Source organism: Pangasianodon hypophthalmus, chromosome 4 (genome assembly GCF_027358585.1).
Source record: "Pangasianodon hypophthalmus isolate fPanHyp1 chromosome 4, fPanHyp1.pri, whole genome shotgun sequence".
NCBI lineage: Eukaryota > Metazoa > Chordata > Actinopteri > Siluriformes > Pangasiidae > Pangasianodon > Pangasianodon hypophthalmus.
The window spans coordinates 33,486,236-33,509,942 of NC_069713.1; the positions used below are offsets into that span (position 1 = coordinate 33,486,236).

The 23,707-nt window shown below is 40.8% G+C and overlaps 1 protein-coding gene across 1 annotated transcript; it reads left to right on the forward strand.

Annotated features, from left to right (window-relative positions):
- The first annotated feature begins 334 nt into the window (after positions 1 to 334).
- mmp14b (matrix metallopeptidase 14b (membrane-inserted)) lies at positions 335 to 12,299 on the forward strand. The gene is made up of 10 exons (XM_026912173.3): positions 335 to 856; positions 4,310 to 4,458; positions 4,722 to 4,844; positions 5,168 to 5,475; positions 7,554 to 7,715; positions 7,816 to 7,988; positions 8,077 to 8,215; positions 8,329 to 8,479; positions 8,562 to 8,677; positions 8,975 to 12,299. The coding sequence occupies exons 1-10, from the start codon at positions 752 to 754 to the stop codon at positions 9,367 to 9,369; spliced, it is 1,821 nt and encodes a 606-aa protein (XP_026767974.2). The 5' UTR covers positions 335 to 751; the 3' UTR covers positions 9,370 to 12,299.
- The last annotated feature ends 11,408 nt before the right edge of the window (positions 12,300 to 23,707 follow it).

Genomic DNA, 23,707 nt, shown 5'->3' on the forward strand with positions numbered 1-23,707 from the left:
GGAGGAGAGCAGAGTTAAAGACAGAGGGACGGAGGAGGAGGAGGAGGAGGAAGAGGAAGAGGAGGAGGAAGAGGAGAGCAGAGTTAAAGACAGAGGGATGGAGGAAGAGGAGGAGGAGGAAGAGGAGGAGGAGGAGGAGAGCAGAGTTAAAGACAGAGGGACGGAGGAGGAGGAGGAGGAGGAAGAGGAGGAGAGCAGAGTTAAAGACAGAGGGATGGAGGAGGAAGAGGAGGAGGAGGAAGAAGAGGAGGAGGAGGAAGAGGAGGAGGAGAGTTAAAGACAGGGGGATGGAGGAGGAGGAAGAGGAGGAGGAAGAGGAGGAGGGCTCTGGGCTTTGGGCTAGTCTGGGAAAGCTGAGCACTTGGAGCAGTTTGGTCTCATCCACGTCAACAGCTGGGAGGAAACCGAGACCAGCAGCATTACAGCATTAACCGGCTGGAGAAAAGCTTCTGGAGGAAATCAGTCAGATCTGAGATCCAGTCTTCACTGCCATCGGCTTTCTTTTTGCCTCTTAATATTTTGAGAGAGAAATAATTACATTTAGCCCTAAACCACAACTTCCTTCAGCCTGGTCCTAGTTAAAGCTGCGTGTCTGGAGTTTAAAGGAGTGTTTCTGATCAGTGCTCCGGTGGGGTTTGTTTGTTTTTTCGCGAGGCGATGTTTAACAGTTAGAAGTAAAGTAAAGGAAAGTAAAGTAAAAGGAAAGGAAAGTAAAGCGGAGTCTGTGGATTAGTTAGAGATTCTCGGCAGAATGTGGCTTTGTGCTGCTGCGCTGCCGGAGCTGCTGCTGCTGCTGCTGCTGCCCCCGCGGCTGAGCGCTCAGGCCCCGGCCGCAGAGCCGCGCCTCAACCCGGAGGTAAGGAGGAGCGCTGCCGCTCAGCACTGCACCAATACACCGCCGTGGAGAGATCACTTACATGAAAATACTGTGGTGTTTGGCTGCTTTTACTTAATTCGTCACTTAGCCGCTCTGTAATCCCGTTACTGAAGCCGAAAAAACTGTGGAATGATTGAGAACAGCTGCTGGAGGAGCGGTGAAGGGCTGCATGTGAGGACAGGGCTGGATCCGGGCTCCTGTGCGAGGGGACAGAGGGGACAGAGGGGTCTGAGGGGACAGAGGGGTCTGAGGGGACAGAGGGGACAGAGGGGTCTGAGGGGACCGAGGGGTCTGAGGGGACAGAGGGGTCCGAGGGGACAGAGGGGTCTGAGGGGACAGAGGGGACCGAAAGGGCTGGATCCGGGCTCCTGTGCGAGGGGACCGAGGGGTCCGAGGGGTCCGAGGGGACAGAGGGGTCTGAGGGGACAGAGGGGACCGAAAGGGCTGGATCCGGGCTCCTGTGCGAGGGGACCGAGGGGTCTGAGGGGACAGAGGGGTCTGAGGGGACCGAAAGGGCTGCATGTGGGTCTAATGACTCACCAGATCTCATCATGTGATGGGAAGCATGAGAAGGGTTTCAAAAGAATCAAAATTTCTGATTTGTTTTCTTCACATTAACATGCATGACAAGAATAAGAGCAGTGAGGCTGTAAGCCGAGTGTGAGGATATGATCTTTGGCAGGTGATTGGCAGGTGATTGGCAGGTGATTGGGAGGTGATTGGCAGGTGATTGGCAGGTGAAATGAGTGAAGTCATAACAAAATATTTTCAGACAGAGCTGTGAAACAATATAAAAAGAAAAGCTCAACTATTTTATCACAAATATTTACCCATGAATACAATTTGCAAAATCATTATAAATAAGCAGGAATATATTTATTTATACAGAAGCAGTGTAAACACACAAGGATATCAAATGAAGACAAAAACACACAAAGAAGAAAAATGCACACAATTAACATACAAGTTAATAATTTTTTAAAAATATATAATTTTTAATATACACTCACCATCCACTTTATTAGGAACACCTGTATACCTGCTCATGTATGCAGTTCTCTAATCAGCCAATCACATGGCAGCAGCACAGCGCATAAAATCATGCAGATGCAGGTCAAGAGCTTCAGTTAATGTTCACATCAAACATCAGAATGAAGAAAAAGTGTGATCTCTGTGACTTTAACTGTGGCATGGATGTGATTTTAACATGGATGTTGGTGCCAGATGGGCTGGTTTGAGTTTTTCAGAAACTGCTGATCATCTGGGATTTTCACACACAACAGTCTCTAGAGAAAAACAAAAAACACTGAGTAAGCAACAGTTCTGTGGGTGGAAAAGCCTTGTTATGAGAGTCAGAGGAAAATCACCACACTGGTTTGAGCTGCCAGGAAGGATACAGTAACTCAAATGATCAGTCTTTATAACTGCGGTGATCAGAAAAGCATCTCAGCATGCACAAAACATCACACCTTGAGGTGGATGAGCTACAGCAGCAGATTAGAAAAATATCACCTGGTCTTTCTCCAGCCTTCAGCTGTCCAGTTTGGACGAGTCTGTGCCCGTGATGGCCTCAGAATCTTAAGACTCTAGCATGGCTCCACTGGATCCCTCAAGGTACATGGAAGACATGCACCAAAATTCTTCTCTGTCCTGGCGTCCAGGTGGTGGAATGAACTGACTTCATGCTATTGAACTAGATGCTACTAGCCCTTCTGTAAGCCTCTCTGTTTAAGGACGTCTGCTAGAAGCTATTAATGTAAATGACTGGGGTGGCGCTCAATATGGCAGCTACAGTCCCCTCCGGAAGTATTGGAACAGCAGGGCCAATAGTTTTGTTTTTGCTATACACTGAAGACATTTGGGTTTGAGATCAAAAGCTGAATGAGATGATGGATCAGAATTTTAGCTTTCATTTCCTGATATTTACATGTAGATGTGTTAAACTCAGAACATGGCACCTTTTGTTTGATCCCACCCATTTTTCAACTGATCAAAAATATTGGAACGTGTGACTGACAGGTATGTCTTGTTGCCCAGATGTGCCCTGTTAGATTGGCTGATTGTTTAAACAATTAATAGCTCTGAAAATATCGTTCCAATACTTTCGGAGGGGCCTCTAAATCCTCCTTTTTCACTTTTTTTAATGTCGTTCCCCAGGGATCGGTTCTTGGCCCCTTCTCTTCATTATTTACATGTTGCCCCTTGGTCAGATTATTTGCTGCCATGGTCTTCATTTTTACTGTTACACTGATGATAACTCGGATTTATGTTAACATCAAAACTACCTCCACCCTGCCCCTGCTATCCTAACATACTGTATTCTTGGTATCAAACATTGGATGCATCCTAACTTTCTAAAACTAAGTCCCAGTAATACTGAAGTTCTACTCATTGGCCCAAAATCCACTGCATCAACATTGTCTACCTTTTCGCTTGATATTGATGGGGTGACTGTTAAACCTTCCTCAGCAGTTTGTAAATCGGGGGTAATCTTTGATCCATCTCTCTCTTTTAAACCCCACATTAGGTCATTGGTCAAAAGGTCTTTCATCCGTCTCAAACACTGCACATCTTCACCCCGTGCTTAACACCACACATGCAGAAGCTCTGGTCCATGCTTTAATAGCCTCATATATTGTAACACTCTTTATTGGAATTCCTGAAAATAAATAAATAAATAAGTGTGTCCTCTACAATACATTCAATATACTGCAGCTAGTATTTTCTCTCATTCTAAAAAAAAATCTGCTCATATCTCACCGGTCCTCTCAGTTACACTGCGCATCCAGTTTAAAGTTCTTCTACTTGCATACAAAACCCTACATGGCTTATCTCAGGTGAGCTTCACCTGTGCTCTCCTGCCTGCACTCTCAGGTCTGCTGGTACTGGACTTCGTCATCCCACTGTTCATCCCATCGTCACTGTTGGGGCAGATGTTTCAGTGTCATGGAACCCAAACTCGAATACTTTACCTCAGTCTCTTCAGCTTTGTTCTCCACCTTCAAGGCCCAGCTTAAAACCTTTCCCTTTTCTCAACACTGTCCATCTTCTCACTCCAGTTGACGTTTTTTTTTTTTGTTGTTTTTTTTAACCTTCTCTCATTGCATTTTTTGACTGTTTGCTGGTTGTACAGAGGTCAGTTGATGACCGGTGCTGTGAAGAATTCAGAGCTGAAAACACCTTCAGCATAGGGCTGAGAGAGAAGGAATTTCTGCATACAGCAATCAGCACCCTATTGATAGATTCATTTGTTAAGCAGAAGTCAGTGTGGGAAGGGTCATCTCCTCAGTACCATATTGTTTTTTTTTTAATGATAGATGTTATGGTGTTTAAACATTTAAAACTCAACACATGGAGTTCGTTGCATCTAACTTTAATTTGTGGAATATTGATCTGCTTTTCTTGCCTTTGCCATGTGTATGTGTCCTCTAGGCGTGGCTCCAACAGTATGGGTACCTTCCTCCAGGTGATCTCCATATACAAGCACCCCGTTCACCTCAATCCATTTCCTCTGCTATTACTGCAATGCAAAGGTTCTATGGCCTGACTGTCACGGGAAAATTGGACCCTAACACACTGAAGTGAGTCGGCTTCAAAACTGCCTAATGAGTCATTTAGTTTGATTAAAAATTATAATTTTGCAAAAATGTGAAATGATTTGGGGTCCTTCAGCCCTGTGGTTGCTGTACCAGGTGGAGAAATCTACCATTACATCCATGCTCTGCTGTTTGCTCAGCAGCTCATACAGAAACTGTTACCTGAAAATAAAAAATAATTTGCCCAGAATAACTGAATTTAAGTCTGTAGTGTGGTGTATGATCTCATATATTGAAATGTTTGCCAGGGCAATGAGGAGGCCTCGCTGTGGTGTTCCAGATAAGTTTGGAGCAGAGCTTAAGAGCAACTTGAGAAAGAAAAGATATGCTATCCAGGGACTGAAATGGGAAAAGAAGGAGATCACATTCTGGTAGGAATTATACTGCAGATATCCACAAGTAACAAAGAAAATGAAGAGAGTGTTTAAAGATCCTGGTTTAAGGTGCATGACACACTTTTTCCACATTTATGGAGGTACTCTGTGCCGTACAGCGTAATCTATTCCACTTTGGGTCAGGTTTGGCTCAGATTCTCAGGTGACTTTTCTGTATGTTCATCAATTTCTCTTCTCCTTGCTCTTTTCCTACTTCTTACCATGTCTCTACATTTTCTTTTTTTACCATATGGCCTAATTTACCTGATTGTCTTTCCAAATCTGCTCTTTCATCTCCTCTGTTTTCTGTTCTTTTTCAGCATACAGAACTACACGCCTAAGATTGGGGAGTATGAGACCTATGAGGCGATCAGAAAAGCTTTCAAAGTGTGGGAGAGTGTCACCCCTTTACGATTTCGAGAGATCCCTTACAGTTACATTAGGCACAAGACTACTGACTTTGCGGATATTATGATCTTCTTTGCTGAGGGTTTTCATGATGATGCCAGTCCATTTGATGGCGAGGGTGGGTTCTTAGCACATGCCTACTTTCCTGGAAATGGCATAGGAGGAGACACGCACTTTGACGCTGCAGAGCCCTGGACAATTGGAAACCGAGACTTGTGGGGTAAGTGAGGTGAAGGGTTGACAGGAGAAGCAGGGAAATAAACATAGGTCCTTGCTTTTCCCCAGGATTGTGTAAACACCATATCAGGGTTCGTCAATTAGGTTTGAGATGGGGCCAAATTCTTACGGCGCAAATGCTGTTTGCACAGACCCCTTCAGTGGCAGACTGTTGCATTAAGCAGCTCCTATTTAAATAAATTTATTTATTGGAGCTTGAACTAAATGCATTTCATTTAAAGTCAAAGAGACTACTTAACTACAAGGACTCAATAATAAATACACTATATGGCCAGAAATATGGAGGCGTCTGATCTTTTTATTGATCTTAGTTTTGCTTTTATAGAGTTAATCACACTGATGTACTAATCTTGCGCAATTCTTGAGTAATACCTGGCTGCTAATTAATCTCTTAATGATTATTTAAATAGGAAGGGTGTACTTATTTTTTCCCACCTGGTTTCTGAATGTTGGTTTACTCTTTGGGGAAAAAATGACTACGTATTGACATCTGTTTTTCTTTTTGCTGTGGTCACACAGTTTGTTTATAGTTGTTGTTGAGGGCCGCACAATTGTTATTTAGGCTCTGATCAATAAAAACAGAATTGAAGGAGGGTGTACTTTCTTTTTCCCATAACTGTATATGGACATCCTGTTCAAAAACCATCCTCATTAATATGGATCCCCCCCCCTTTCTACAGGTTTGTGAAGTTTGAATGTGGGAATTTGTGCCCATTCAGCCAAAAGAGCATTAGACAGGTCAGGCATGGTGTAGGATGAGGAGGCCTGGGTTGCAACTGAAGTTCCAATTTATCCCAAAGGTGTTTATTGGGGTTGAATTCAGGGCTCTACCACTGCAGTTCCTCCACACAAAATTCATCACAAACCATGTCTTTACAGACCTCGCTTTGTGCACGGAACAGGAAAAGGCGTTCCCCAAACTGTTACCACAAAGTTGGAAGCTTACAATTGTCTCCACTGCTTTTGTATGCTGTAGCATTAGCATTAACATGAACCTTCACTGGAACTAAGGGGGCCTAGCCTAAACCCTGAAAAACAGCCCCAGATCATTATCCCTCCTCCACCATACTTGCCTGTTGGCACTATGCGTTCTAGTAGGTAGCGTTTTCCTGCCATCTGCCGAACCAGATTCATCCATCAGACTGCCAGACAGTGAAGTGTGATTCATCACTCCAGAGAACACGTTTCCACTGCTCCAGAGTCCGGTGACGGCGTGCTTTACACCACTCGGCAGCCCCACTCTGAGCTTCCATGTTGTACCGCTCTGTGGCTGTTATTGCGAAATGGAAGCGTCTAGGAGCAACAACAGCGAAGGCATCATCCTGTGACAGTGCCGCTTTTAAAGTCGCTCAGCTCTTGAGTACGACCCATTCTACTGCCAGTGTTTTCTACGGAGATTGCATGGCTTTTATGTACCTGTTAGAAATGGGTGTGGCTGAAACACCTGAACTCAATAATTAGGAGGGATGTCCACATTTGGCCATATAGTGTATAATAACTTGGGTAATGCTGGATTGTGATTTTAACCACCGTAACCAGGTTGAGCAAGGCCCTTAACCCTCTCTGCTTTAGGGGCGCTGTGTCATGGCTGACCCTGTGCTGACACCAACTTCCTAACAAGCCGGGATATGCGAAGAAAAGAAATTCACTGTGCTGGAACGTACTGTATGTGGCAAATAAAGGCTGCTGCTGCTTCTTCTTCTATTGTATTGAGCCGATACCAGAAAAAATGGTGAATCGACTATAAGAGAAAACATACTGGATATCAGATCCTGTAACAAATGGCAAAGATTGGAACGGGATTTGGAAAAGAAATGTATTTCTGGAAGTTTCATAGGTTGTTTTATTATATTTATACTTCATACTTTATTATATTTATGGTGTAAGTGATTTTTCTGTGAAAGAGTTTAACTGTGAATTGCTTCATGTAAAAAATATTTTAAAGCTTAGAAGTTTATAAAGAAAACAATATCAGATGGGTATCGGTATCGACTGATACTCAAGGTTCAATCGGAAAAGAAAATGTTGTATCTCCAGCCTTGTGAATTTCCTCTCCTTCAGGTAATGATGTTTTCCTGGTGGCTGTGCATGAGCTGGGTCATGCATTGGGTATGGAGCACTCAAATGACCCCTCCGCCATCATGGCACCTTTCTACCAATGGATGGACACAGAAAACTTTGAGCTTCCGGACGATGATCATCGTGGCATTCAGCAGCTTTATGGTAAGTTAGAGAAACAGTTGAATTTGCTTTGTCATGACATGGGCAACAAAAGACAATCCAGTAAACATATTAGCATTTTTACTGCATCTCTACCCTGTAGGACCCAACCCTAGTGGCCATCCTCGACCCTCGGTTAGCCCCCGCACCCCTTACCGTATCCCTCATCCCTCTGACACTCCACGCAAGCCAGAAGTACCTCACTTTGGCCCTGATATCTGTGAAGGTCACTTTGACACCATTGCTATTCTGAGAGGAGAAATGTTTATCTTCAAGGTATTTGAAATAATCTGTGTGCTTATACACTATGAATAAAAAACCGTTTTAATGTTAATATCTAAAGCGCTTTGATCCTGGGTGGTAGAATAAATGGTTGTGGCGTCTTCGCAATCACCGGGTTATGGAAAATTATCCAATGCCAATCGGACATGTCTGGAGAGGTCTACCTACGTCAATTGATGCTGCCTACGAGAGAGAGGATGGCAAATTTGTCTTTTTCAAAGGTAAAAGCTGGTTTCTTTTTGTGACTTTATTCTAAAACCTGTTGCAGAAGGTTAACAGGCTTAATGTTTCAGTTGATTTTTTTAAAATAAGTATATAATTACTTCTTCCTCAGGTAACCGACATTGGGTATTCAGTGAAGCAAATCTGGAGCCAGGCTACCCAAAGACACTGAGAGCGATGGGCAGAGGCCTCCCTCAGGACAGAATTGATGCTGCCCTTTTCTACACACCTACGGGCAACACCTACTTCTTCAGAGGAAATAAGTAGGTGACTGTTTTTTGGTTTGTTAAGAAAGCATTTCTTGATGATCACAAAGGACACTGTTGGCGTCTTTTCTTCCCTCAGATATTATCGATATAATGAAGAGCGGCAATCAGTGGACCCGGACTACCCTAAACCCAGTAGCAAGTGGCAGGGCGTCCCTGATGACATCAAAGCAGCTTTCATGAGCCGAGACCAAAGTAAGAATCCTTTTTTTTGATTCAGTACCTCAGTAAGTGTATAAAAAGCAACATGGTTTGTTTTAAAAGCGGGATTGTTGTTCTTATAGAGCTAATTTAACTAGTTATTTCGTGTACACATCTCCTATAATACCTCAGTTCTGGGCAAAGAGAAAGACATAACAATACTCTTAGAAACACGCATGAGAGTTTCAAGCAGCATCAACACAGTGTACGTGGCTCTGCCTTGGAAAGCATAAACCGGATAAACATCTTTACTATTTAAAGGTATTTAAAGATGTAATCTCTGACTTTCAGGTTTCACGTATTTCTACAAAGCCAATAAATACTGGAAGTTCAACAACCAGCTGATGAGAGTGGAGCCTGGTTACCCCAAGTTTGCCCTAAGTGATTGGGTCGGCTGTCCAGATGAGGACACTAACACAGGTGGAGGTCGAACAGGTGGTGGAACCGATGACCGTAACCAGGACAAAGAGAATAAAGAAGAAGAAGAAAAATTGGACAAGACGGAAGTCATCGTCATTGAGGTGGACAACGCTCCTGGTGATGGAAGTGGAATGGCAGCAGTCGCGGTGCCGCTCATGCTGCTGGTGTGTTTAATTTGCACTCTGGCAGCCTTGATCTTTTTCCGCAAGTATGGCACTCCACGTCATCTTCTCTACTGTCAGCGTTCCCTACTAGACAAGGTGTAGAGGGGTGAAGAGGAGAGGAGGATGAAGATAAAGGTACAGGTACAGGAAGTATGGTATATATTATATTATTTCCATACTTTGAAGTTGTTAACCTTAGTTTTGCAAAATATGAATAATAAAAAGCAGTTGAGATATTTTTCTGCATATAAAAACTTATATAGACGTTAGACCATCTTGTCTCTGGCCACAAGAACCTTCCCACTTAAAACCTTATGTAGACGTATGGTAGAGTGCTAGTATGGCTGGCCTGAGAGCACAGAGCAGTGCACGGTCGTTAAGACAGTCCAAGCTGCCCTGAGTTACATGCACAGAAGGGTATTAAGAGTGAAGCGAATGTGCAGGGATGTTTCCGCAACCACAGAGCAGTGAGACAAACCATTAGAAATTATAAAAAGTCTAAAAAGTGAAGTTCCACTTCATCAGGGGGAAAGTCCACAAGTCAGGCTTTTTTTTTTTTTTTTTTTAAACTTGTGTTTGCGCTATATAATAAGTTAATATATGAAAGTCTCTGCCATCTTGGGAATTCTTCTACGAATCAGAACAAGTTCTGCGTTGCCAGAATAAAAGTGATTTTACACTAATCATTGTAACTGTGTGTGACCGTTCCTGTAAGTGGACATTCCCTTTTGTCCCCACCCCAAAGTCTCAAAAAATCAACTTTACTTTTGAGGAAAGTGTAGAACGACTGAGGGAAAATGAAGAGTGCATGTGTCGATGCTTAGAGATGTTCTCACATACGAAACCTCTCTGCATGTGTCACTGCTTCATGCTTCTGAAACTTTCTTTGCATGTAACGCACGGCACCTTGTGCTCTCTAACAGCCATGCTCGGATATATGCAGTGTGGGGTCAGGTTGTTCATTCTCAAAACGATCTAGTAAATAAATTGTTTAATTGTAATGCTGTGGACACAAGAAAAAACAATCTGATATAAATTACTAGATTTGATATCCCTAATTAATTATTTTCATTACTTATAAAGGAGTTATTTTGTAGTGGAAAAATCATTTCAATCGTTTTCTATTTAGAATCATTTTCAGTAAAAGTGCTCTACAAATTCCTAATAACCAAAAGCAGATGTACAATACAATAGATGTCTTAGATAGACAGCATGTCTTAAAACATTCCAGATTATTAATTCTATATAATTGGACAATATGGCACCATTTTCTCCCATTGTGTGTTTTTGAAGCTGTTTTTGCGTCGAAACGCAAAGTGACCATCTTGCAAAAACTGGAGCCAGAGTCTGCACAGCAGAAACCCTGGAGCCAGAGCATGAGCAGTAGATATGGCCGGACAGGCAGTGGGTCCGCGTACACACGCGCACGTCCTCAATAAATTACCCAAAGTGCAACTTAAAATGGTGCATCAGCTAACTCGAAGTGGCAAGTACAGCGCTAGTGATAAATGTCAAATGCTAAACGAAAATATCTCCGAGCTTTGAATCATGACTGACTGACCTAGCATTTGCTAGCTAGCTAACAGTATCCATCATCAAAGTAATATAAGTAGTGAATGTAAGATAGCAACTAAAATGTACTGTTAAACAGCAGTCAACATTTACACTCAACACATTTTTAAAGAAAAAATCGCTGTTCTGTGATTTCATCTAGCTCTAACCATCGGAATGAAGGAGTGCTGTTGGATCCTCGGCTCGTTTTGTCTGTGCAGTTCGTTTAAGGAGGACTGACTGGCTAATGTTAAGATATTCTGAGGTCATACGGTCAATAAATCAATAAATTTAAATAGTGTTAGCTGCCTTGTTTGTGCCATTCCTGTAATATCAGTACCACGAGCTAGCTTAGACAGCACAATGAGTAACATACTGGAAAGACTGCAGAGAGCTTCCACCATACTGAACCCTGTGAATGAGCCGTTACTGTAGAAACGATAACGTATTAGCCTATCATTCATGTTATACACACACACACACACACACACACACACACAGACAGACTTGCGCCCAACCGTAAACTCCACACTGCGGTTTTTGTGGGAATTTGCCTGAAACTATTTTTAAACCAGTATTATTTTCTGACATTGAAAAATAAAATATGGATAAATTGTGATTATGATAAACATTTTATGATCGCTGATTAATCAGTTTATCATAATCATAAAATGTTTATCATAGATGTATTACACAGACATGTTTGTTAATTAATGTAATGTGTTTGTCAGGCACAAAACTTTGTTTACTGCCTAAATAAAACCACTCAAATTTTAGACGTTTCTGTATATTCTAATAAATGGGCTGAAAATTTGTTTTTATGATCATATTTTTTTTCTTTCACTTGTGTTTTTTTTTTTTTTTTTTTTTGTAAAAAAAATAATTTAAAAAAATACTAAGAATAATAATAATAACTGTGGGGGGGTCTGGCTTTTTTTTTTTTTTTTTTTTTCCAGTCTTCTGGTGTATTCATTGACAACCAGTCTTTTTTTTTTTTTCCTTTGTTTTCTTTTTATAACCTAATGTAGTCATGGTTATTTGTCTCTTTTTATAAACTCTAACTGTTGTGTGTTGTAAGTGTGTAACATTGAGACGACTCTTCAGGTCTTTTACGTCACCTGATTTTTGATTTCATTTGGCCATATTTCCTGCTCTGGTAAAATTGCTGACATGTAGCTTATTCTCTCACACACAGCGTTTAGGGTTAAAGTAACTGTGTGAGTATACTATGCATTTTCACTAATATTCCTTAACATTGTACTGTCTTCATCATAATATGATTATTGATGATGTCATTATTACTTGTACTTATTATTACTTGTAACATTCTGTCAATGAAATGAATGTTTTTCTAATGTTGGCAGTAGGATGTCCTGCTGGACAGGCAAAACCCATCATGCAGTGGCCTTAATTTTTTTTGAATTTCTGAATTTATTTCTGAATTTAAGAAATTAAATAAAGACAAGAAGAAACAACTAATACATATGTTTACAGTTATGAATGCAACTATGTTGTGGTGCTGTTTGGCATAATTTCAACCTGAAGGCCAGGCTAGCTATTTATATAAAAACTAAAAACTGTAAGGCATATAATGATGCTGCCCATTGTGTGAGGAATGTGTTGATGTAGACTGATGCATCGCAGAGGGTCGTAAGCACTCCAAAGTAAGCCATCTATCTTTCTAAACAGATAAGATAGATATTAGTTACTTAATATAATAAATTATAACCACATTGTCTTTTTCCAAACTTAGCTGAGACATTAACCAAAAAAATCCTGTGAGTAAAATATTCTAAAGTTTCAGTTTGCAACCTGACACATTTGTTTAACTATTGATGATAAATAATACTGTTTTTATGTTAATATAAGAGGACATATAAAATTATATCATGGGACCAACTTATTCCATGGGTGTGTTGTAACATCTCAATTCATTAAGTCCGTGGGAGGTGTACCTCCAAAAGTATTGGAACGGCAAGGCCAATTCTTTGTTTTTGCTAAACACTATAAAGACATTTGGGTTTTAGATCAAAAGATGAATGACACGATAGATTAGAATTTCACCTTTAATTTCCTGATATTTGTCTAGGTGTGTTAACTTGGAACATGGCACCTTTTGTTAGAACCCACCCATTTTTCAAGTGATCACAAATATTGGACCATGTGACTGACAGGTGTTTGTTGTTGACCAGGTGTGTCCTGTTAGATTAATTTTTTAAACAATTAATAGCTCTGAATGTCTCCTCTTGGTTTGAGACCTGGGTTTCAGCTGTGAAGACTGCATTTGCAGAATATAATCAAATAGAATAGAAAAGAATAGATCGACATGAAGACCAGAGAGCTGTCTGTACAACCAACATGTAGAAAACATAGCTGTCTATGGGAGAAAAGCAAGCCATTTTGAAGCTGAGAAAAGACGGAAAATCGGTCAGAGCCATTGCACAAGCATTGGGAATAGCCAATACAACAATTTGGAATGTCCTGAAAAAGAAAGAAACCACTGGTGTACTAAGAACCAGACATGGAACAGATCAGATGAGGAAAACAACAGCAGCTGATGACAAACATTGAGATCTGTAAAGAAAAACCCAAAAACAACAGTCAGTGACATCACCAACAACCTCCACAGGGCAGGGGTGAAGTATCACAATCCGCTGCTTGAAGACTTCAAGAGCAGAAATTTAGAGGTCACACCACAAGATGCAAACCTTTCATCAGCAGTAAGAATTTCACAGAGAAATACAGAGATGAGCCACAAAAGCTCTGAAACCAAGATGAACCTCTACCAAAGTGATGGAAAGGCCAAAGTGTGGAGAAAGAAAGGATCTGCTCATGATCCAAAACATACGAGCTCATGGGTGAAGCATGGTGGAGGTAGTGTCATGGCTTGGGCTTGCATGGCTGCTTCTGGAACAGACTCACTCATCTTTATTGATGATGGAACTCATGATGGTAGCAGCAGAATGAATTCAGAAACCTTCAGAAACCTACAGAAACATTCTGTCTGCCAATTTACAGAGAAATGCGTCCAGTCTAATCGGGAGGAGCTTCATCATGCAGGAAGACAACGACCCAAAACACACTGCAACACAACAAAGCACTTCATCAGGGGAAAAAGTGGAAGGATTTTACTTTAACTTACCTTAAGACTTTCTGTACATACTTTTTCTTACCTAAAAATTGGGGGGTGCCATGGTAAAAAGATGCCTTGTTCTGAGTTGTTTAACACGTCTAGATGTAAATATCAGGAAATGAAAGCTGAAATCGTCTCATATTCATCTTTTGGTCTCAAACTCCAGTGTCTTCAGCGTAGAGCAAAACCACATGAACTGGCCTTGTGTTCCAATATTTTTGGAGGGGACTGTAAGTATATTTTTGTTAATGATTTTATCATGCAGTAAAGACCTCATATAGTTGTACAATGTTTGTACTGGATAAAACACTTTCTTTGCTCAAATGTGTTCCTAAGTGTGTGTGTAATTGTTGAGCATTGCATGACACACACACAGGTCAGTCAAATGAATAACTACTGAAATGCTCGGGTCTTGGTGCTCCAGCCTCCATCCAGCCATGAAGATTTCCAGGAAGGAAACAGTTTTTCAAGTAAGTAGAATGTCTTTGTTTGTTACTTAAATACTTGTATTGATAACCCTGTTACAACTGACGCCACACTATCAACCATCTTGAAATTAGACATGCTAGCTAACCAGCTTAGCTGATAAACTATACTAGCCTATACTGGGTTCATTTGCATACAAAATGAGCTCATAACATCAAAACATTCTCCAGATGAGAAAAATGTACTTATTTTTTTTTAAATTACTTTACTTATTTAATTACTTTCGTACCTCAAAATCAAACTTTTGATGATTAATTCTTCAGCACTGTGATTAAGTTGCTGTTCTTTTGAAAACAGACAGAGACTGCTACTGAGAGAGACCATACTCCACTGCTCCTGAATATACGTATATGGAATCTAACAATCTGTGCTTAAGCTGCAGCAGGGATGTCAGATGACAAAAGCAGCCCAATTGCAAATCTTTAAAGCTTAAAGTTAAAAATAGCTATGAGAATGATTGTACTAATTCACATACATTCATATAGCATAAAGTACATTTGACTTCACAGGCATTTACTGTAGTTACCTTATTTCTGATGTGCAGTTTCACATGAAAATTCATGACATTGTAATCAGAGCGACTGTGCGTGTGTACCATTTAGTGTTTGATTTTCTTTATATCGTCTTTCCTTTTACACAAATTAGTAAATCCAATGTACAACCAATGTGCACTACTTCTGCACTAAGTACCACAATGCATATTGTAGAAGCTGGTGTGTGAGGGTGTGGAAGAAGACTCGGGAGGCTTGTGTGTGTGTGTGTGTGTGTGTGTCGTGCAAGCTCTGCCAGCTATGTCACTCTCTACTTACGGGAGTCATAAATATTAGGATTATGTTTAATACTTGGATGAAAATCCTTTGCAGTCAATGAGTGCCTGAAGTCTGGAGCCCATAGATATCACCAAATTCTGAGTTTCCTCCCTGGAGATGCTTTGCCAGGTCTGGGGGCAGTCGTGGCCTAATGGATAGAGAGTCGGACTTGCAACCCGAAGGTGAACCTGAAGGTTGTGGGTTCGAGTCTCGGGTCCGGCAGGGATTGTAGGTGGGGGAGTGAATGACCAGCGCTCTCTTCCACCCTCAATACCACGACTGAGGTGAGACCCTTGAGCAAGGCACCGAACCCCCAACTGCTCCCTGGGCGCCACAGCAAAAAAGGCTGCCCACTGCTCCGTGTGTGTGTGTGTGTGTGTGTGTGTGTGTGTGTGTGTGTGTGTGTGTATGTGTATGTGTCACCGTACTTGGCCACAAGTCACTTCACTTCGCTATTACAGCCACCTTCAGTTGCTGCTTGTTTGTGGGTCTTTCTGCCTTCAGTCTTGTCTTCAGTAAGTGAAAAGCAGCTCTATTGGGTTGAGATCAGGCGACTGACATGGCCATTGAAGAATATTCCATTTCTTTGCCTTCAAAAAGTCTTGAGTTGCTTTCGCAGTATGTTTAGGGTCATTATCCACCTGCACTGTGAAGCAGCGTCCTATCAGTTTTGTAGCATTTGGCTGAATGTGAGCAGAGAGTACAGCCCTATACACCTCAGAATCCGTCTTGCAACTTCTGTCAGCAGTCACATCATCAATAAACACCAGTGAGCCCGTTCCACTGGCAGCCATACATGCCCATGCCATAACACTGCCTCCACCATGTTTGACAGATGAAGTGGTATACTTTGGATCATGAGCTGTTCCTTTCCTTCTCTGTGCTTTTCTCTTTCCATCATTCTGGTACAAGTTCATCTTTGCTTCACCTGTCCAAAGAATTTTGTTGCAGAACATGGGAGGCTTTTTTAGATGCTTTCTGGCAAAGTCTAATGAAGGCGTCTCTTGATTGTAGATTTTGACAGTGATACGCCTACCTTCTCCAGAGTATTCTTGACTTGGCTAGATGTTGTGAAGGGGTATTTCGTCACCAAAGAGAGAATGCAAATGCAACACTTGGAATCAACTCCAGACCTTTTATCTCCTTAATTTGCCATGAAATAAGGAGGAAAGAGGCCACATCTGTCCATGAAACTGCTTATCAGTCTATTGTCCAATTATTTTTGAGCCTGTAAAAATGGAGGGACTACGAAAAAAGTCTGTAATTCCTAAACAGTTAGTGCAATATTTTTTGTTAAACTCAAAATGACCAAAATGACCAAATTTGTGCCTTTGCTGAAATATATGTGGCAGAATGTCACAGCCTGAGGGGCAGTGAGGCATCCACTGTCCTGCACACATCCCAGGTATTCATTCTTTGTCATTTTTTCAGCTACTTACCTGTTTGTGGTTGTTTATGTACATTTATGCACATAAATGTGTATTCTGTAAATGTATAACTATTGTTCTAATCTACTTGCACTTGGCAATAATGCAATTTATAACCTTTATGCCAGTAAAGCACTGTTTAATTGAATTTAATTGACCGAAAGAACTTTATAGCAGAAAGTCTTGTCTCAGTCTTGTCTCACCAGGCTAAATGGTGCAAGCATGAAAACAGCTGTGATTCACAAGCTGTAATATGATCCAGTGTTTTGAAAGAGAGCAGACTTGTCACTTACTTAAAGAAAACCAAAGCTTTCCAGGTTCCAGGAAAAAAGTGGAATCCTGCGCAGTGAGGATAGGCTGGCCAGCAAGATTATGTGGGGAAAGTTGAGCCAGCTCAGCTGCTTTGCACGTGGAAGGTTACGTCAGGATGGAAAAATGCTTAGCTCAGCCACTGCTGCACTAATAACAGCTAGAACAGTACAGAGTGGCTTTGCTGAGGTTAACAAAACACACAAGCATGGAATTTGGGTCAAAAGAGAGGAAGAAGAGAACAAAACTGATATAGAACTCCAATGTATAAAATAAATATAATATAAACTCCGATGTATAAAATAAAAGGTGTGAGAATCATGAAGACAGACTGTTTTGGTTCAGAATGTTTAAGCTTTTTTTACCATCAATATATAGTCATGACACATTATTAAATAAAATTACACACCAAAATAAGAGTCACCAGGGACCAACAGATTTGGGAAACAAAGTCAGAAATGCCTCCTCCTTCTCTGCTGAGGGTTTTCCGAGTTCATTGTCTGGCTCACTCAGAGATTTATCAAGTCACAGCAATCTACTGTAGTAGCACCTTTGTGGCTTTCTTCTTCTGCGCTAGCCCTCAGAATAGCGCACTTAGTGGTGAGTTGTGGAATTGCACACTGTACATAGTGCACTGCTGTTCTCCAGTTCTGCACTACCGAGTAGTCGCCCTTGGAATAGCGCTCTTAGTGGCGAGTCACAGAATGGGGACCTCACTGTGTTATTCTTCTTTAGCTCTGAATTGCAGAGTGGGTTGCCCTCAGAATAGCACTTTGCTGATGAATTGCGAAATTGCAGACTCCACTGTATTATTCTTCATCTGAATTGCCAAGTGGATTGCCCTTGTAATATCACTCGTAGTGGTGAGTCGTGGAATTAACAACCCCATTATTCATAGCATGCTTTATTCTTCTTCTTCAGCACTGCATTTCTGAGAAGGTCATCTGTGGAATAACTGTCTTAGTGCTGGATCGAGGAATTCGATCTTGCTATTCACAGCTCAACTCCAAAAAGAAAAATAATGATGGGAATGCGGGACTCATGCTTTTGTGGATAATGCCTTAGCTCTCTGGGAACCACAGATGGGCATCAGCTGACTACAGTAAAATAAATATACTTGCAGAAGTTATACAACTTCAATTTAGCATTTTATATAGTAATCAGTAGCACTGCACTGTTTGAGATGAACAGTATAGTGTCCATCACCGCTATAGCTGGGCAAGAGGCAGACCCACTTTCTGACCAGCTGTATTTCCTGTGCATGCTCTGGCTCCAGGGTCACTGCTGCACAGATATTAGCTCCAATTTCGCAAGATGGCGACTCCCATATCGACCAAACAAGGCTTCAAAATCACACAATGGGAGGAAATGGTGCCGTGTTGTCCAATCATATAGTCGGGTCCAAAAGTCAGACACCAGTTGTAAATATCTGAGATCTAGATGTAAATATCAGGAAATTCTGAAAAAAAAAAAAAGCTGAAATTCTGATCTATCGTCTCATATTCCTCTTTTGATCTCAAACCCAAATGTCTTCAGTGTAGAGCAAAAACAACAGAGCTGGCCTTGTGTTCCAATACTTTCAGACGGGACTGTAAAAGGCCCGTTAAAGTGAGTGTTTTCTAGCAAATCACAGCTACAGTAGTCATGTTAAAAAAAATTAAACAGGTCTTATGTTCCCAATTCTCTCTAATATCCATTTTTATCTGAGAAAATTAGACAGCTAACAAAGTACAAAGTATCTCAGTATCAGAGTACACATCTTGGCTAAATAAAGCTAACACGGCTGGATTCGTTTGAGGGAAGGACACTCTGCTTGGTCTTATCGACAGAAGTTTCTGCTGACGCACAGAAAATCCAGATATTATTCAATTACAGAATTAAAAATTCCTATCACAGTCATATACACTCTGTTCAAGGCAATAAATAAAAATTTCCTCTTCAGACTCCTCTTACTTTCCCCAGTCAGATATTACTTTACTCAATTCCAAAGCTCAAATTTCCTCTTCGCTGCAGAACTCAAGGCAGCTGATACTGAGACCTACCAGCAAATAGTCCTGTTGACTAGTTTATTTATGTTTATTTAAATGTTGACTGTGCAAAAAATGTTAATTAAACATTAATTTTACTTGATGGCGTATAGCCCAGTATTAATTCTTGTTCACAGCACTATTAATTAGCATATGACCAGAATTCTACTCATTTGTCTGGTAAACTGCATCATTCCTGGACACCATGACCAGCACCAGTAATTCCCAGCCGAAACTCTGATATAGATATACTTACACTTCAATAACAGACACCTGTGTTTCCTCTATTTTAGAAACCACCAGGTGCCACTGCACGCAACTTCGTGTCAAAGGTTCTCACCATGCGTGCACATTCGCAGGAAAGGTGTTGAAACACTGTCCCTAGTGGTTATTCCATGTTCATAGTACAGGGTTACATCTGTAACCTTATATTTTCCAGAACTGAAATATGTTCTCTTCTGCACATATAGTTAATAATAATAAAAATGTTAATGTCTTATTAAGGTTTTGTCCACAGAGAAGTGCTCTTCTCTGTTTTGATGATGGTGGTGACAGAGCAGGTGCACTGTGGCCTGCAGTGTGTAACTATCCACATACCTTATAGGAGGTTTTAGACATCTTTAGGCAGACTGTTTCTACCATTGTGTTCATTAAAACATCTGGCTCCTTGCCTAATGTGATCTTCGCAGGCATACGCAAAGGCGAGGTTAGAAAATAACCCGAGTCAAAACATTGCCACATACCGTAGTTTTGGGAAAATACAGTATGTGTTTCCTTAAAATAAACATGTCAAAGTATATTACTGGCATATAAATTTTGGTCATAACTTCATTTTTCCCTTTTTGGCTGTTTTCCAGAAATCCAGTGGATCTCATCAAAAGAGAAGACTTATTAAATAAGCAAAATAATAATTTTTTTTCAAAGCGCTTTAGAGAGACATGTCTAGTGATTCACCCAAGAATCATCAGAGGAGCTCTGAGTGAGTTCAGGAGCAGCATCTCTTTAAAACCTCCTGACCTGCTAATATCACAGCTGCTTCATGTCTCCATGGCTTGCTGCTTTCATGACACATGCTGCTACAGACTGATCTCCCAACATTTTCTAAACAATACACAGTTCTCCTAAGATACATACAGTAGTTGATCCAAAAGACAGACTTGCTCTGTTACACAGTGCACACAATACTTCACCAAAGTTAAGAAAAGAGCATAACATTTTAATGAAGGAAAGAGCACTCTAGTGAACCACACAGTACTAACTTCAGTAGGGAGGCATGATACAAATTTCATATGTAAGTCACACTTTGAATGCAACCACCACACTCCCCGCTTTTTGTCATTCATGACAATATAATTACTAGGATCGCCTGCTTTGATGAGAACACACTGTACAGATGTTAGTATCATTAACCAGCCTGCAGATAAATTCTCTCATCTGATGAATTCTCACACTCAGTAGCTGACTGATATTGACCTTCAAATGCAGTAGTGCAGCTTCTTATATGGAGGGAGAACAGAAAAACCTTTGGTCTGTACTATTATCCGGTAATTTCCATGTGTGCTTACACAGAAAGTGTATAAGCTTCCTGAGGTTAGATCCAGATGTAAATAGTGTTGACAGTTCAGTTCCAGGCACTTTAGCACCGTGATGAATTAATAGCCTTGGGATATGATAACCACTGTCTGTTAGATAATTCAGAAGTATACTAACTCACTCTATGGATATGGAACACGAGGAATTATTTTGTCACTTGAATATGGGTGAGACATTTTCCACATTTCCTTTCTAGATCATCATTCCCAAGCTTGAGCCACAAAGCAGCAAACCAGTAAAAGCCCTATTTCTCTTGGCCTGTGTGTTTGACACGATGAGACGGGAGCAATGATGAGACAGTGCAATTCAAATGGATGCAGCTGCATTATGTGTCTTCAGGTCCCTAGGTAGGTCACTTCAGCCGTTTCACTGAGAACAGTCTGCACAACATCTTCACAAAGAATATGGACCTTGCTGTAGTGAGACGTGTGTATCCAGGTGTCCCTTTCAGCTACACAAACCGCAGTGGGAGTAGTCAGTAGCACCGGAAGCCATGCCAGTGTTTCTTCCTCTGATCCGTCACTACCACCCAATCACCGGCTGACATGCCAGACCCCGTTCTGTAGTTTTGTGTATGAATGCCTAATTCCTCTGTTAAAATCCTCACTTTAATAAAATTAGTTTTAAATGTCACCACAACCAAAGAAAAAGCCAACAGACAATTATAATAGTTCTCCTAATATATTATAAAGAAATATTAGCTAAAATAATTCATGTGGTTTGTTGGTGTCTTCTGCAATTTAAAGTCATAGCCTATAGAAAATGTTTCATTTGAATAAAAGAGTGTTGTGTTTGAACTGAAAAGGTGGCAAACGTTAAGAGTTAATCACAACAAACCGCGCTGTCTCCTTCTGCTTCATAGGGTAAGTCTGCACACTTCCTCAGTTCCTGTTATTGCCTGTAGGCTAATGTTAAAATGCTGTTGAAAGGCGGGGCAACCCTGCTGTGTTTACGTTGCATCTGTATTGTGCTCGAAACGCGTGATTTATTTTCACATTAGGCTGGCTGTGTGGCTGTAGCGTCTTGGATCAGTGTAACTGGTATTTCATTGAAATTAAATTCTAGTTGGCTTTAATGGCAAAAGCACTTTTAAAACACAGCAGTATAAACATCTCTAACTTTTCAGCTGAACCATCATGTCAATACAAATATTTCCAGTCCACCATTCATACATTTCCACCATTAAGCAAAACAGGAAGTGTGGCTATATCTCTGCAGCGCTTTGACATTTTCGCACAAAACTTGGCAGATACCTCAAGAATGATGTTTTGAGATACGCTATTAGGTTTTGTCTCGAATGACCTCATATGACTGCGAGGTGGCACTATAATAAGGGAAAAAACATGTTTATGAAGTGTTTGGTTTAGGATCATGATTCTTGTTTTTCCTGATTCCTTCAGTTGGTCAGTTGTTGTAAAAATTTCGTGGTCACCTTTGTATTTTACGAACAGTTTGGAATTTCTTGAAAACCATTTAAAACTTTTCACAGCCTTCAATTTTTGTTCAATCCTCCCCCCTTCTGGCTGAGATCATCCTCAGACCAGGCTGCACAAAAGTTATCAGATGGATTTTTGATATTTAAAACCCATCACACACAGCATGCAAACCAGTTTGACAGTGTAGGTGTAAAACAGGAAGTGAGGTGATCTTCTGAAAACACACACATGAATTCAAAAACTCGTAAAAAATGACATCAAACTGAATAAACCAGTAATTACACATGCTTGTAGCCCCACAGCAAGTCAGAAAAGCAATGTCACCCTGTGTGCACAGTAAACAAGCCTTTCCTGCGGGAGTGTTAAACAAAGCACACTGAGCTCTGAAACCTGATATTTTAACAGATGGCAACGCAGCATTCTGGTGCTGTGGAAGTTGTAATTTGCAAGTTGTAATAATGTCGATTTTCAATTGTGAAGTGAAGAATAAAAACGTGGTCGCCGCCACAAATGCGTGTGTTTTGTTTGTTCTGTCAGAACACACAAAGCTCATAAAAAGCTTCTTTAACTACACTCTTACAGCGACAGGCCTGAGTGGCTATTGGTTCTCTTCTACTTTAGTGAGCTTCAAACATTCATGCAACATTTTTCAGCTGAAATTGCAGAACAGCAACAAAAGCGGACAATAGTGAGTAGCATTAGCAACAAGCTAGCCAGGTCACATCAGTGATAACTCTACTGTTGAGCTTTTCAAAACAGCAGTTGTTATGGTCAATTACTATGTCTGTATATTAATTGATATACAGCTAATATTGCTATAAGCACAGTGCGAGCGGCCGTGTTGATCTGACGTCACTCTATGAACAGGGAAGGAACCGGTAGTTGAAGACTAAGACCCCAAGCTGATGAGCTGAAATTTCAAATTGAGGCGGAATTTTTCAGTGGATTTTTAACCCTAAGGGAATTCCAGGTTGTGACTTCGCCTCGAATGCAGACTCGCCTTCCTGATATAATGGATAATGTCACTTTGGACTCCCTAATAACTCCTATAAATCTCCAAATCTCCTAAAACTGTCCCCTGCTCATTCCAGCACTCCTACATTCCATATCTCTTTAACACATGTAGCACCGTTTGCCTCTTCTCTCTAGAGCCCTATTCGGATTGGATTAGTTTATCAGAGGAATGTCTGTAATAATTCTTTATTCGTCTCCTCAGTGATGAAACTCTTGCAAAATTACCCCAGGAGAAGTGAATCAGGATGTTTGCATCACATGGACAGTTCCTTATATACTGTATCTAATGTTAAATGCTAAAAAAATGATTAGCTGTAAATGATTAGCAGTTTGAATATAAACAATTAAATCATTTACAGTATTAATTTATCAGCGTTTAACATTATATATTCAAGGAAGGAGTCATTATTTCTAGAAAACAAAAGAATTATGATATTGTGCATATGTGGATGTGCATGCCAGTGTAGCAATGCAGCGGCCATTACAGCTCCTTTAATCAGCCTGCGGGATCTCGCTTTCCTTAATCCTTCTTTTTCTCCTCCTGAATGTGCTTTCCTGGGTAAAGTGTAGTTGAGGCTTTACCACCCAGACCCAGTGTATGTTTCAGTGCCTGATACACACACTATGAGAGTAAATACGGCAAGTAGGAGCAGTT

Excerpts from the sequence above, each read along its gene's own strand:
- mmp14b (XM_026912173.3), top strand. The coding sequence starts at position 752 with ATGTGGCTTTGTGCTGCTGCGCTGCCGGAGCTGCTGCTGCTGCTGCTG. Across the intron at positions 7,716-7,815 it reads TGGCATTCAGCAGCTTTATG|GACCCAACCCTAGTGGCCAT; the intron begins GTAAGTTAGAGA and ends TCTACCCTGTAG. Across the intron at positions 8,480-8,561 it reads TACTTCTTCAGAGGAAATAA|ATATTATCGATATAATGAAG; the intron begins GTAGGTGACTGT and ends TTCTTCCCTCAG.